The sequence below is a fragment of the Malania oleifera genome, chromosome 8 (assembly GCF_029873635.1).
Source record: "Malania oleifera isolate guangnan ecotype guangnan chromosome 8, ASM2987363v1, whole genome shotgun sequence".
Taxonomy (NCBI): Eukaryota; Viridiplantae; Streptophyta; class Magnoliopsida; order Santalales; family Ximeniaceae; genus Malania; species Malania oleifera.
Window position 1 is genome coordinate 44,080,152 of NC_080424.1, and position 15,025 is coordinate 44,095,176.

The 15,025-nt window shown below is 37.0% G+C and overlaps 1 protein-coding gene across 11 annotated transcripts in view; it reads left to right on the forward strand.

The window, feature by feature from the left end:
* The window catches only part of LOC131162490 (uncharacterized), a 38,785-nt gene that overhangs the window by 13,040 nt on the left and 10,720 nt on the right, over positions 1-15,025 (forward strand). For 3 of the 11 annotated variants that reach the window (XM_058119034.1, XM_058119035.1, XM_058119033.1), the window contains exons 2-4: positions 5,964-6,105; positions 6,186-8,669; positions 10,382-10,927. In XM_058119034.1, the coding sequence (XP_057975017.1) occupies positions 5,964-6,105; positions 6,186-8,669; positions 10,382-10,729 (2,974 nt within the window). In that variant the 3' untranslated portion in view covers positions 10,730-10,927. The remainder of the gene's footprint in view (positions 1-5,963; positions 6,106-6,185; positions 8,670-10,381; positions 10,928-15,025) is intronic. The other 8 variants (XM_058119038.1, XM_058119037.1, XM_058119031.1 and 5 more) reach the window with 4 other exon arrangements.

A 15,025-nucleotide genomic window follows, 5' to 3' on the forward strand; every position in this document is an offset into this window, starting at 1 on the left:
AAATGAGAGTCAATCTTTGAGCACCAAGCCTCATGTGATGCTTAGGTGACCCTTGCAAGTGCTTTTGACAGACACTGAAAAAAGTTGTGGATTTTGGTGTCTTTTCCTGCTAGGATATATAACGTAATAGTCAAATTTCCTTGAAGGTTCTAGTATGCCAACTTCTTGGTTTCTTGTGTCATATCTTTCTTTGAGAAACAGTTCAGCCATTCTTGGAGGGGGATATCTTCTTTTTATGCTTGTTTTTCCTTGGAGAATATTTAACCTTTGAAGCAAGCATCAAAGTCTCAAATATGAAAAATCAGTATCCAGTAATACAACAATAACAAGAAGCCTTAAGTCCCTCTAATCAGTATTCAATAATGCTTCTTCATATATTGGGCATCCTTGTGAGTTGTGAGTCAAGGAATGAATAGAAATACCTCCATCCTCCTTTCCTCAAGCATGTTGATTTTAGTAAGAAGATCAAGAAATTGGTGCTTTCTTTTTGAAAGTTATTTCAACTGTGTCATCCTCCGCTTTTCTGGTAAAACTGGATTCAATAGATTGGACAGGCCAGTTATTCATGAGAACCTTCTCATTGTTGGTGATCTAGGAGTTCGGAAGTAGCTTTGTAAGCTTTTCTTGGATGGCTGTTTAGTGTCTAGGAAGATGGATACGGGAGGGACTCTTCTGTTAGTAGCATCAATCCATATGAGAAAAGTTTCATCTTTATTTCTTGGAAGAGCCATACCCAATGCATGATTCTGCATCCTATAGGCCATTTGGTAGTGAAGAGTTGCCGCTTGGCTGAACCTTTAGGGTACACAAGACATAAGGGTCTATTAGAGGCTGACAAAAGTTCGGAAAAAAGTGCATTTACTGCGCCCCAGGGGGTGGGGGAGGGGGTGGGGGTGGGCATTACTTATTTGCAGCTGGACCTTTTAGAATAGACAGGACAAGAGGTTTGGGAAGAAGGTAATGAAGATGATTACTGTATTTGAAGTGGTTCGGCAGCAGCAATATGAGCATGTTGGTATCCAAGGAATTTGATTTGTAGCTAGGGTATTCCAGTGACAAGCAGGTAGGCCATTTGTACCATGGAGAGTAATGTTTTGACTGCTATAATGAGGTCAGCATAGCCATGCTTTCTCCAGTAATGTTGAAAATTTTCAGGCAGACTGAGTGGGATGATCTGCTGAGCTTCTATAGTAGGGACTTGATACTGATCAAGTTGGAAGGCCAAGAGCTGTTCCTTACAGTAGTGGAACAAGATGAGGACAATGCATGCCTAATTACTTTGGAAATAAAAATGGATAGGCAGGTACAAGCTTTACAAAGGATTTACAAAAAGGAAGATCATTTAACAGTCTAACAGGGACCTTATTGTCTTCTTTCATGTATTATGTTCCATAGAAATAATCAACTTTAGATTATCAACTGATGATCTTTTTTTTTTTATTTCTATTTTATTATTTCGGATGGGAATAGGTGAAGAAGATGGAGTTGAACATGATATAAATGAACTAAATGAAGAGTGCAGAGGTGAGTTTGAAGAAGTCACGGTTGTCATTATGTAACATGTGATCTTAATAGCCTTAAGCTAATGGCTTAGAGGTTAGCAGATCAACCAAATGATATATCCTTGTGTTCTAACCTCATGATTTCTGATGTGAAGGACCCTTTACAGTACCACAGCGCATACTTTTTCTGGACGAAGATCAAATGAGGAAGACAATAATGCATCAAAATGGAATGGGGAAGTAGGGGAAGAATGATTTAAGTTGCGAGTAGCTTTGATACCAAGTTTGCAAGTTGCAACTATCAGGAAAGTACGGCCACAAAGGAGCAAAGAGGATCAGGGAGGGCGTGAGAATACACATTGACAGGTGTTTTATTAGCGTAAGAAAGATGGGAGATGTGTAGACCTCTTGCTGTACAAGGTATTTATAGGACTCTCTTGGTTCCAGATTTTGTACGTAGTTTAAGACTTCAAATGCATCACAAGTTGCTTTGCTGTCATCGCACTTTACTTTTATTACAAGCCACATATATTGCTTCCAGTAAACTCTATGCACTGTGTTCTCTCCAATCACACAAAGCTTGCCATTAAAGATAAAGTTTACACTCTTCACATGCACTCACTTAGGAGCTGTTTGCCTTTAGTGCATATAAAGGGTGTGGGCTTCATGTTAAGATCATTTAAATTTTTTTTTTTTATAAGTACAGATTGTACTGGGCAGGTTCTGTAGATGTGGGGAATATCCAAGGAGGAAAAGAGGAAAGGTGATGTGAGCACTCCTAGCAATAAATGACACAATAATTAGCAAAAAAAAGATTGTCCTTTTCTTCTCTGTGTCTGAAATGTAACATTTATACCCAAAAATCTGCTCTCGTTGCTCCTACAACATCCTTTACTTTCTCCTTGTCATGCCAAAGACGCATGAGTGATCACTTCCAAAGCTTTGCCACTTGTGACATAAACCTTGCAATGGAGTTCTATCTGGTCTCTCTTTATCTTTTAATGAGAGGGACATTTCTTTTGACTTGGTGTGGATTGAGGTTTTCTTTTTGGTTTCTCTTTGGTGAGCTTTTGGTTTGTATAGAGAGGCATGGTTGGTTGTTATGCAGAGATTGGAGGGCTTTGTCAACTGTTGTTCTTTCCTTCTTTGTTTCTTTATTATGTAGGAGGATATCCTGCCCTCAAATTATTTTATTTTCTTCTTAGTCTTTTGATACTATTTTTTCTTCTAAAAAGAGAAGGTCTTCCATCCACCTCAATCCAAAGATGAAGCAAAAGTTCTAAGCTCTTTGAACAGCGAATTGGAACATGATCAGTCTCCACATTCTCCTTGTCCTGTGGCAACTACTTGAAATTATATATCTTTAACTTTCTAGTTTTTTTCTAACTAAAAGGTCAGTTGTTTGTGGATCAAACTCATGACGAAGGCCACCTCAGGTTGTACTATCTTTCCCCAAACTTGCTTGACCAAGGACTTAGCTTTTCCTCCGCAACATGATGTCATCCTTGTACGAACTCATCTTTACGAAGAGCAATTGAGAAAAATTGCCTCCAATGCATTTGAGTGATCGACATGTTAAATTCCTAGTGAATATGTCAAAGCCCCTCTCCCTAAACTTTCACCTTTTTCCTTTATGTGATGGTAAAGGGGAGAAAAACCAGCTTCATTCCATTATTTACTTGAAAATAAGCCTCCTTCCAAAGTCTTTCACCTATCTGTAATACCTTTGCTCACTCCAGCAACCTGTATTGGAATTCATAACCTTCTACATCACATCCCTTCCTTTAAGGCCCAAAATGTCCGTTTAAAGCTCCTAAAAGGCTCATAACTGATTTTCTCTATAAGTCTTTATTGAAAACAAAGGGAAGACATATTCCTAAACCTCTAAATTGTTTGGAGTAAAAATCACTTTTTAATTAACTGATCAAACTTAAACCTCTCTCTTTAACTGACCTGATGAAATTCTACTAATCTCCTGTGACTCTGTGACCTTGTGCCACCAAAATAAAAATTCTGAAGAGAAACAAAAAACAGATTTGTACCACCTTTTAATAGATAGTATACCCACTTTTGGTCAATTGGAAGCCCACATTGGGCTACACAATGGAAGTTAGCCCATGGAAGCTTTAACCTTTGGGAAAGTAACCCCACTTTTGAAAGATACAGCCTTGTACTTCCTCTGGATCTTTACTGGAAACCCACATTTTCCCAAGTCTTGAAGGATGCTGAAGGCCTTTATAAGTGGGTAGCTCCTCCAAATGTCCCAAAGATTGAAAGTTTGTTGCCGTCTCTCTTATTTTTGACATGTATCCCACTGAGCAGTAACTTACTATTTTCAGAAAATTAATCTTTAACCCGAATGCAGCCTCAAAATTAAGGGACTTTACAGTTAAGACTCGAGATATCTCAACTATGTTCCAATTAAAGTAGTGTTTGTCAATTTAAAACAAACGGATAATGCTCTCTCATTTACAGTCACTAATGCCCATCCTCAATCCCTACAGGCAGCTGCATTTGCCCTAGTAATGAGTGCTCAAAGCTTCCATTTGCCAAAATGAACTATCAGAGTGTTCTATTTGCATTTACTGAAAACCCAAAATTTCCCAAATCTTGAAGGATGATGAAGGCATTTATAAGTCGGTAGCTCCTCCAAATGTCCCAAAGATTGAAAGTTAGTTGCCATCTCTCCTATGTTTGACGTGTCTCCCACTGAGCAGCGTACTTTTTGGCAAATTAATTCTTAATCCAAATGCAGCCTCAAAGTAAAGGACTTTACAGTTAAGACTCAAGATAACCATATTCCAACTAAAGTAGTGTTTGTCAGTTTAAAACAAATGGATAATGCTCTCTCGTATGCAGTCACTAATGCTCACACTCAATCCCTCCAGGCAGCTGCCCACATTTGCCTGAGTAACGAGTGCTCAAAGCTTCCACTGCCAAAATGAACTGTCAGAGGGTTCTACTCGCTTTGCAAAATTCTTGAAATATTTTGACCAGCTAATCAGATCCTTTTTTTGATTGAACTTTACAGAGGACCATAATCTTCATTAAGTAATGGGTCTGATGTGAAGTCTTTTATTTATTTATTTTTGCATTTCTTGTTTCCTCTTTATGAGTTTACAACACTGGGAAAGTCATCTTTGCAATAAAAGGAGATTTAGTTTAAATTTTACACACCTATATTGCTTTCTAATTTGAAATAGATATTGACAATTTACAAGGGATTAGAATAGGTCCTTTATTACTGAACTCAACAAGTCATTCTTATTTGTGGACCAAGAGTGAAATAAACTCCATGTTAATTGTATGACACCTTTATATGTAAAAAATTAATTTTAAATTGCCTTTTCACTCTTTGTATTTTTTTTTTCCTTCAAATTATTCCCGATGAACTAATCCATTTTATCTCAACAGTCAGTTAAATTGAATGTGCCCCCCATGTTTGACATCTAGCATATGTAGATTATTTACACATCTGAATTTGTTATCTAATATTCTGGAGCAGTTATTTAATATATAAGAAACTGAAGTGTTTACATTCTGAATTTATTGAAGAGCAGAATCTAGTGTTTTTCAGAATTTATTTTTAAAAAACTTGATTTTTCCATCAACCTTTTTTTTTTTTTAAATGATGGTGTTTCTTGGCATTTCTTTATTGGATTTTGCTCATTAATGGTTAAAAAAAGGATGATTTCTATGGGTATTTTGGGTAAATAACTCCTTTTGTTGACAGTAGTGTTCTTCCAATGCAGTGTTTCATTTTTTGTTTTTGTTATTGATTGTGTGGTTCTCTACTTACATGATATTTTTATTGAAAAACAAAAAATAAATACAAAGATCTTGGCAAAGTAATGCTGTGTGTGCAAAAGTGATAGTAAACCATAACTTTTGGCATTATTTGGTTGCCCCAAGTTTAAGGGAATTAACTTATGCTGTGCTGGGTGTATGTTGGGTTTACTCCAGTGACTAATTCTGAAGGGAGAGGTTTTTGTTTGGCCAGGCTTTTTTGGGAAAGGCTAAGGAGGCTCAATTGATAGAGCTTTTGAGGTGGTGGTGCTTTCTTTCCTAAATTTGAAGGTAGTGAATTCTTTGTGAGAGGAACAGTAGAGCCCTCATGGGGGTGGCACTTCCTTTCCAAAAACTTTTGAAGGGTTGATGGCCTCAAACACTTGGGGTAGGAGGGCTTTAAGCGCAAACTGTAATCATCAATTTTTTCAACAGCTTTTTTTTGTTTAGGATGCTTTTTTTTTCAAAAAGAAAGAAATGACTGTGTTTTGTGGCATTTCTTTATTGGATTTTGCTCATTAGTAGTAAACAATTGATGATTTTATGGATATTTTGGGTAAAGAACTCCTTTTGTTGACAGTAATATTTTGCTAATCCAGTGTTTCATCTTTTTTTATTTTTGTTATTGGTTGTGTGGTTCTTTACTTACATGATATTCTCTTTATCACTATCCAGCCCTAATGGGCGCCGGTTTCTGTCCTGCAAGGAAGTTTCTTCATATTTGCTATCCTTTTTGGGAGCTCATGACGCAAGCCAGTCAAAGTCTTGTCATTGTGATGGAAGTATTCAGTTGCACTACAGCATGGTTTCTGGAAATGTAAGCCTATGGCTAAAGTATTTATTTTTCCCATTCCATCTTTATTTCCTTTATTTCTATTTTTTAATGTGGTTATGCAGCAGGCTGCAGATCTTACCTCTGTAGATGACAACAATAGGGAAGACCTCGGTTGCTGTTTACCATCATCACCTTTCACTTCTTTACATAGTGACCACAAAGGCCAAATCATGCCACTGAGGACTGGTATTTCAGCAGAGGTCCAAGCAGGGGAAATTCTAAAGTGCCATGAATGCGCTGTGACTTTTGATGAACAGGATGAATTAGGGAATCATGTTCTTTTGTCTCACAAGACTGTAAAGAGGCAGAAAGTTGGTGCATACATCAACAACAGGGTGATTATTAAGGATGGGCAATATGAATGCGAGTTCTGCCATAAATCATTCCATGAATTGAAACACTACAATGGCCACATTGAGTTCCATCTAAAGAGCCGTGTGAACAATAATGGGGCATCATCATTAGTTATGACTGGGCAAGAGAGCATTGATCCTGCATCCTTTGATCAAGTTCCTCCTAGGGTATCTGATGTTGAAGCATCAATTGGATTTGATGGTGGTTCCATTGCAAAACATTTCAATGCCAAAGCTGACAATGAACTGAATTCTGGTTTTCTGCATAGTGAATTAAATAGAGATACTGTTATAGAGACTTGTACTAATAAATACAGTCATGAAGATAAAGAGAAGATGAAGGCTAATATAAATGACTCTAGTTTATTTGATGAATCTTGTGATAAGAAGGATAGAGATAATGTAACTGATGAAGAACAGGGGAAGGTTGATATTGTGGTTGCAAAACTTAATATCCACTCAAGTTCTACAACTGCCTCATCTAATAACAGAAATAAAAGTGGTGGAACAGATATTGTTGGATGCATGCACAGATTTAATGATGCATTTGATGGGCATGAAAGTACTGAAAACTGTTCTCTTGCTGTGTCTTTGAAGGACAGAGCATGTCATGTTGAAAATAATGCAAATGAATTTTCCACTAGCTTAACAGAAGATCCCAAGACAAACATAGGTTCTCAGGGTGGTCTACCAAATCAACATGATAACAAAGAAACATGTAGTGTTGAACATTATGAGAAGTGCCTTTTTACTAACACAATGCAAGAGCTTAAAATTGATGATGATGAGAAATTTGAGAGTAATGGGCAGTTCAAGCAACAAGGAAGTCCCAATGGCTGTTTGGTTGCTCAAAATGATGAAAAATGTGGTTTTGTAGATAATATGAATAAGGTTCTATCTTCCAGCATCTCTGATTCCCAGCAGGAAAGAGGTAATGAAAATGTTTTAGTCAATCCTGGTGATGAGCAAATGCCTACAGCTGACAATAATGTAATGCCTACAACTGACGATAATGTGAACAGAGCTTCTAGTAGCATACTGGATGTCCACAAACCTGATGAAGCCTTCAACTCTAGAGATAGTGGATTGACAGTTGGTTTTGGAAGCACTCGTGCTATACCAGATGAGAATGCTGTGACTAGTGTTGAGCAGGAAAGAATTTCTGAAAGCTGTTCACTTGTGCCATCCTGGAATGAGCAAACCAGTGGTGTTGAAAATAATGTGAACCAGGTTTCCACTTGCCAAATAGTAGACTCCGAGCAGGAGAAATGTTCTGAAGGTAGTTTCTTCAGTCCATTTGGTAATAACCAACTCAATGGGCTTGGAAATAATGCAAGTAATGTTTTTACTAGCACAATGGAGGAGCCCAAATCTTGTGAAAGTAAGAAATTTAATAGAGATCCAACCACCGCTTTTGGCTGCAGTCATACCAATCTTGATGTCAATGTTGTGACTAATTTTGGCCAGGAAAGAAGTTTTGAAAGTTTTTCATTTGGTCCATCTGGAAATGAGCAAAGATTGTGGGCTGATAACGATGTAAACATGGTTTCTTGTACCATGGCATTGGAGCCCAAGCAGGATGAGTGTTTGAAAAGCAGTTTATGTAGGCCATCTCTTTATGAGCAAAGAAGTGGTGTTGAGAATAATAATTTGAACCCGGTTTCCACTAGCATAGCAGGGAAGCCAAAACTACAAGAAACTAAAAGCTTTCTGAATAATGAGCTAACCATTGATTTTGGCAGCCGTCAGGCTGGACTAGGTGTGGGTGGTGTGACTAGTGTAGCACAAGAAATAAGTTTTGAAGGTTGCTCCCTTGCTCTTTCTGGGGCAGAGCAAATGTTTGGTGTTGAAAATAATGTATACGGAGTCTACAGTAGCACAATGGAGGAGCAGAGGCAGGGAAGAGGTTTTATAAGTAGTTTACTTAGCCTATCTGGTAATGAGCAGGCAAGTGATGTTGGGAATATTATGAAAAAGGCTTATACTGATGCTGTGTGGGAGGGGCCTAGACGAGAGGAAGTGGGGCATCCTGGGAGTAATGAACCAGATACTGGTTTAGGAAGTAGCAGTGCTCCAGCTGGTATGTGGAAAAGAGGTGAAGGAAATGGCCTGCAGGATGATCTGACTGATTCTATGTCTCTGCTCGGGCAACAATCGAGCTGTTTTCACACCTTTGATATAATGTCTAATAAGGTAAAAATCATGGCCATTGTTCAAGATCCAGTTTGCTTGGTGAAATAATATTAGTAAAGGTTATCTTCTTCACTCGGTCAGCTTAATTTTTTCCTGATTCCAAACATCTTTTGAACATCTCATAGTGGTCTCTGATATAGTTTTTTTCCTCTTTCCATCTATTTTATTTTTCCTGTACTGTTTTTATTTGATGACATTTAAAATTTAAACCATAGTTAAAAGCTGGTCCAAGCCAGTTGGACCGGAACCAGTCAACCCACCAGTCTGGATGAGGGGAGAAAACTGGAATTGAATGAACTGGGGTCAACTGGGCTGAACTTGGGTGAATCAATAGTCTCGACCCAACTTGGTACCCATTGAGTCAGCTGGGTTGATCTAGTTCTCACTGAAAAAAGAAAAACTTAGGACTTTTGAGCGCTTAAGGAGATAGAACCCAGGACATGCCTGTTGTGAAGAGACTACCTTACCAAGGTCTCTACAATTGTTTCCATAACAAAGTGAGCTCAATAAATATATATCTACATGCACATTTGAAAAAAATCTGAGCATGTGTGAGATGTCTTATCTCCTTATTGTAAATTCTTCTCTTATTAATAAGTTCTCTTCTTTTGCTATTATATATATGCATGTATTCATAGGCATATGTAGAAATATAGAATTTACCAAATTCGGAACTCTTTTACCTTGTTTGGAACTTGAAAAACATTAGAACGAAGGAAAAATATAAATGAATTCAAAATTTTGTACTTGGTCAGCAAAGAAAATGAGAAAGAAATTAAAATATATAGCAAATTAATTAACAATTTTTTTATTTTTCATGTAATTAAAATTTATTTTTCTTAATTTTGAATAATATCCAAACAAATTTTCATTTTTAATGGATTTCTTTAGTTTCCTTACATTTCTTTGAACAAAATCTGACCCAAACATAATCTAACTAAATTTTAGCTAAATAGAACTCTCACTATGATTTAATATTTATTAAATAATAAAAAAAGTTTCCTTCTAAATAATTTTTTATGGGTTCAAAATATTAAATCTCTCTCATAATTATGTAGTATTTATTTAAAATTTTAATGACAATAGTAATACTCCACATCAACTTCATCATCATTATTAAACCCTCTTTGTAATACACATACATACATACAATTACACATACACGCACACACACGGACACAATATTACTACTACGACCCACTGGTCTGGCCAGGTTGATCATGGGTCCGGGTTGTAAAACCATAGTTAAAACCTCCCACTACTACAGCTGGAAGCTGTGCATGTGTATATATATAATAGAAAAAGAAGTTCATTAATGGGAAAGAGAAGAATTCAAAAAGGGAGGAGGATAAGAGGTCCTCCTGAACAAAGAAACAAAAAACAAACGAAATTACAATAATGATCCCTTCCTGCCCCTCTGAAGATCTGAAAATAATAATCCCCAAAAAAAACCAAAAGAAGCTGTATGTTAATTGCATCTTTTCATTGTGTGCATGCTCTTCAAACAGGGCATCTGGTGACCTTAGAATATTTACTTAGGTGTACAAAAAATTACTTGGCTCTGATGGGTATGTGATGTGTGTAATATCTGTTTGGTATCTTTATCTGGAGTATGGTTTATTCAATTTGAAAGTGTAGTTCCATTTTGATAAGCTGAAAAGGTTTGTCTGTTTGCAGATATTCTAATAAACCATTTCTAATTTGATGAACAGGGTGAGAATGAAATCTTTGGGGTCAATGAGAAGTTTGACCGCATATCTGGTTTAGACAGGCTGAGATCAGGTAGCATAGAGCATTTGGAATTTGACTTTCTGACTTCACAGACAAATTCTCTTTCAGATGATTCCAAGGTTTTGTCATATGATGGTCCAGTTGAGCAAGGGTTTGACACTCCTGTTTGGCTTGAAACAGAAGCATTGTTGCCAAAGATTGCTAGCAGGCATCAGATTTCTGCCATATGTGTGTGGTGCAGAAATGAATTCCTTCATGAGGCAGTGAATCCTGGAATACAAGCAGGCTCAATTGGTCTTATGTGTCCAACCTGCAAGGCAAGGTTCTGAGTGTAACCATCTCCTCGACAATGACATCCAAGAATGCTCCAGCTCCATAAAATTATGATCTTCACAGTTTTTATTCAGTCAAGGAAAGATCTTAGATATGAGGTAGTTTCAACACTTGAACAAGAATCATTTTCTTGCAAGAAATACTGCTCAACTACAGCTGATTTCTCAGGTTTTTCCTTGTCCAATATTATACTGGTACGACTGTTCTGAAGGACAAAACTAAAGATTCTCATAACTCTCATATCTTTTAGATGACATGCTCATTGCTTTACTATTATTATTTTTTATCTTAGCTGTCATACCTAGATAAATAGGAATGAAACAAAATTATGGGGGATAAATCAACAATTTTTTATTTCATTTGAAGTGTAGGGTATAATTTTAATGTTTCCTTTTGATCATGATCCATAATTATTTGAATATTCAACTTGTTAGATTGTTACTTTACCTAAAAGCTTAATATGTTAGATTATGGCCAACAATGTATATCAAGCTTTAACACTCCGCCGCACATGCAGCCCAATTGCATATAGAGAGATCCCATACAGTTTGTAAGACAATTTTTAATCACCACACACTAAACGCGAGCAACAAGACTAGAGCCTAGGAACTCCTGGCAGCCATAGCTTTGATAGCTTAGATTACCACTTTACCAAGGAGCTTAAACTGTTAGATTGTGGGCCAACAAAGTATATCAAGCTTTAACATAAGTTAATTCACAATTTATCAGATGGCTTAATTTTAGCTACTTGGGCTTAGTTGTAGTATTTTTTTTTTTTTTTTCATATTATTTTTTCTTTGTTTGCCATGGGAATTGGGGAGATCAATCAATTTAAAAGCAAAAACAGATTTAGTCTACTTCACCTACTTTATTGCATAGCTTAGATGGGTGTGTAATTTTATTTTTCTGAAAGCTTAGGTGCCTGTTAGTTTGCTTAGTAGTTTTGAGGTCAATTTGATACAACTTATTGAGAAGAATTATATCATGAAAAAATATTTAAAATATTTTCTGTAGCTTGCTTTTTTTTTTTTTTTGGTAATAAACAAAGAAATTTACTAGAGAAAGAGTACAACTGGAAAAAGGTAAGAAAACAAGGAGGATAAGATATCCCTCCCAAATCAGAAGAAAAAGGACAAGATAAATGCGCCAGAAAACAAGTAATTACATATCAGTTCTACTGAAGCAAAGCAACCAAGTCCCACTGTTTATCTGCCATAGGTAAATGTTAAAAGAAACCATTCGCCCAAGCCCACAGTTACACAAGAAACACCACTCTATTACAAAGCAAGTTAAAGAGGAGTATCCAAGCTCTTAAAATCTCACATTTCTCTCTAACCAAATACACCAGAAGATAGCAATAGTCTAGCGGTGTCACAAAGCCTTCCTCTCCTTCCCTTTTCCAAAGGCCCTTAAAACATCATAACACAAAATGCCTCCAAGGAGGAATTGTACTCCCAATTCTCTCCAAAAATGCCAAACAATTCACTCCAAAGGGTCCAAGAGAAATGGCAATATAAGAACAAGTGTGAACAAGGCTCTCTCTCTCTTAAGACTAGGGCTATAATCTGTTCTGTTTGGTTCAGTTATTGGAAAAATCAACTGAACTGTGAACTGTCTTTTAATAAAAATAACCAAACCACTGGTTTTCTGGTTTTGGTTCAGTTAAATTTGGTCTTTTTTAAAGTTTTGAACTATGTGTAACTCAAATACCCATGGCTTCTGTTGGGCTGAACCCAAGCTTCCATATAAGGGCTGCAGCCTCTGCTTTTTAAGCTCAGTACATTGGTAGGAAAAGGAGGACGTAACTGGTATTTATAGGAAGGGCAATACATTCCCTTCCCAATTCTAACCGATGTGGGATTGGCGTATTGCAAAGGCTGGCTGGGCATGCAATTGCATTTGGCTGGCAGGCGGCACTCTTTTTGTGCTAAGGTCCTGTGGAGGCCAGAGGGCAGAGGGCCAACTTAGTGAATTCATTCCACATTGAAAACTTAAAAGGTGGGGGTGCCTATCCACTTGCATAAAATACCTCTCCCATTCTAATAACTTATTATTATTCTAAGTTATAAATTAAAATTTATTCATTTTAAAATGAAATAAAGATTTTTTTTATTGATAGGGTGGAATTAGAAATTATGATAAAATGATTAAACTTTATGAATATAATTATACAATTTTAACATTAATCAAATTTAATGTACATAATTATTTATTGGGCAAAAGACATTCACGTCCCCTAAGGTTTGACAAAAAGACCGGGACCTCTCCTAAGGTTTCGAAAATTCTATTGACCTCCCTTGAGGTTTGGCAAAAAGACACAAACCTCCCCTTGTATTTTGCAAAAAGACAAGTTTTTTGAGGGGAGGTTTGTGTCTTTTTGCCAAATCTCAAGAGAGGTTTGTATCATTTTTGAAGCCTCAAGGGAGGTCTTTAGGATTTTTGAAACCTCAAGGGAGGTCAATGTCTTTTTGTCAGACCTCAAGGGAGGTCAGTGTCTTTTGCCCTTATTTATTTGGTTTTTTGGTTTTTTAGTTTGGTCCTCAGCTAGAAACCATATTGTTGTATTTTTAGAAACTGAAACTGAGAATTGAAAAACCGAACCGAAGCAAATATTGGTTTGGTTTTCGATTTTTTGGTAAAATTTGTAACCCATACTTAAAACAAAGGACGCATTTTTTAGGTGATAAAGATTTGTTAGATCTTAGTTTTCGAAGCAAGTAATTGGTATTAATTTTTTTAAGGATCGCTATCCACATAAAGGCCATATAGAAGGACCTTTAGCTTTCCAAATGGAAGGGTAAGGAGCAAGAGAGTAGCATTAGGAACATGAGTCAACTGAGACTAGAAAAATCCTCAAATGACTCTAAACCCCCCACCCTTTTGTCACTCCTTGGCTAGAACTAGAAAAAAAAGGAAGCATATTTATGAACGGGGCAAGCTCGTTGGTTTGTCTCTAATTAAGGTTTCTCAAAAAATGAAAATCCTAGTAATGCTAGTCTCTTGCAAGGCGAAGAAAGCAAAAATAGAGGAATCATGAGAAGAAGATAAATGAAGAGACGAGGATATGTGATAGACAAGAGGAGCCTCCTCATCCCCAGTCCAATTATCCTCCCAGAAGTGGGCTCTCTCCCTATTCCAACACTATACTGAACATGAGGGAGAAAACAAATGATAAATCTGAGAAACAAGCTTGCAAGGGCTTGAATAGGCAATACTTACCCCAACTTTACCATCTCACCCGTTTTGAAGTCCAAATTTATTGCCAATTAACCTTATTAAAGCTTGATATGCATTGTTGGCCCACAACCTAACAGCTTAAGCTTTTAGGTAAAGTGGTAATTTAGCATGGTATCAGAGTTTATTACTAGCATGGTATCAAAGTTGGTTACTAGGAGGTCCTGAGTTCTAGTCTCTTTGTCCGTGTTTATTATGTGGTGTTTTAAAAAACTATAATATTCCCTATAATTGGTGTTATCTATCGTGTGTGTATCTTTCCACGTGCTGTAGGGTTGCATGTGCGGGGGAGTGTTAAAGCTTGATATATATTGTTGGCCCACAACCTAGCAGCTTAAGCTTTTAGGTAAAGTGGTTATTTCATGGTCTTTCTTTTAGGAAGGTGGAATTTTCTTGGTGGGACAATGATGACCATGCTGGTTGGGTTTCTAGGGCTGAAAAATACTTTCACTTTCATTGCACTTTAGAAACTTCTAAAGTGGAGTTTACTGCTATTAGTTTGGATGGTGATGCTATTAATTGGCTTGACTAGTTTGAAGCTTGTTATGGAATGCCTTCATGAGGACAACTTGTTTTTGGATTGCTTGTCCGATATGGGCTGTTGAATATGAGAATATTGATGGGGAGCTTGCCAAAATATGCCAAACTAGCACTGTCTTGGAATACAAGACACAATTTGAGTAGCTATAAAAAAGAACTAAAGATTTGTATGAAATCTCTTTAGTACTTTTATGAAGGTTTCCTACCTAACAATCCGCATGAGGTCGAAGTGCGTCAGTCACAGACTATGACCGCTGCAATTTCCTTTGCATGCTTAGAAGAAGAGAAGTTGGGAGAAGAACGACGCCACTCTAGCTAGACCATTAGCAAGAAGATTGTCAACAGTATTATCATACCACCTGCTCCTCACAATCCTCCTACCAAATGATTGACTCAAGAGGAACTCAAGGAGCGAATAGTGAAGTGTGCTGGCATTGTGATGAGAAGTGGCATAGGGGGCACCTTTGCGAACATGGATGACTCTTGATGATTGAACCAATGGAGGAGCTAGAAGGATG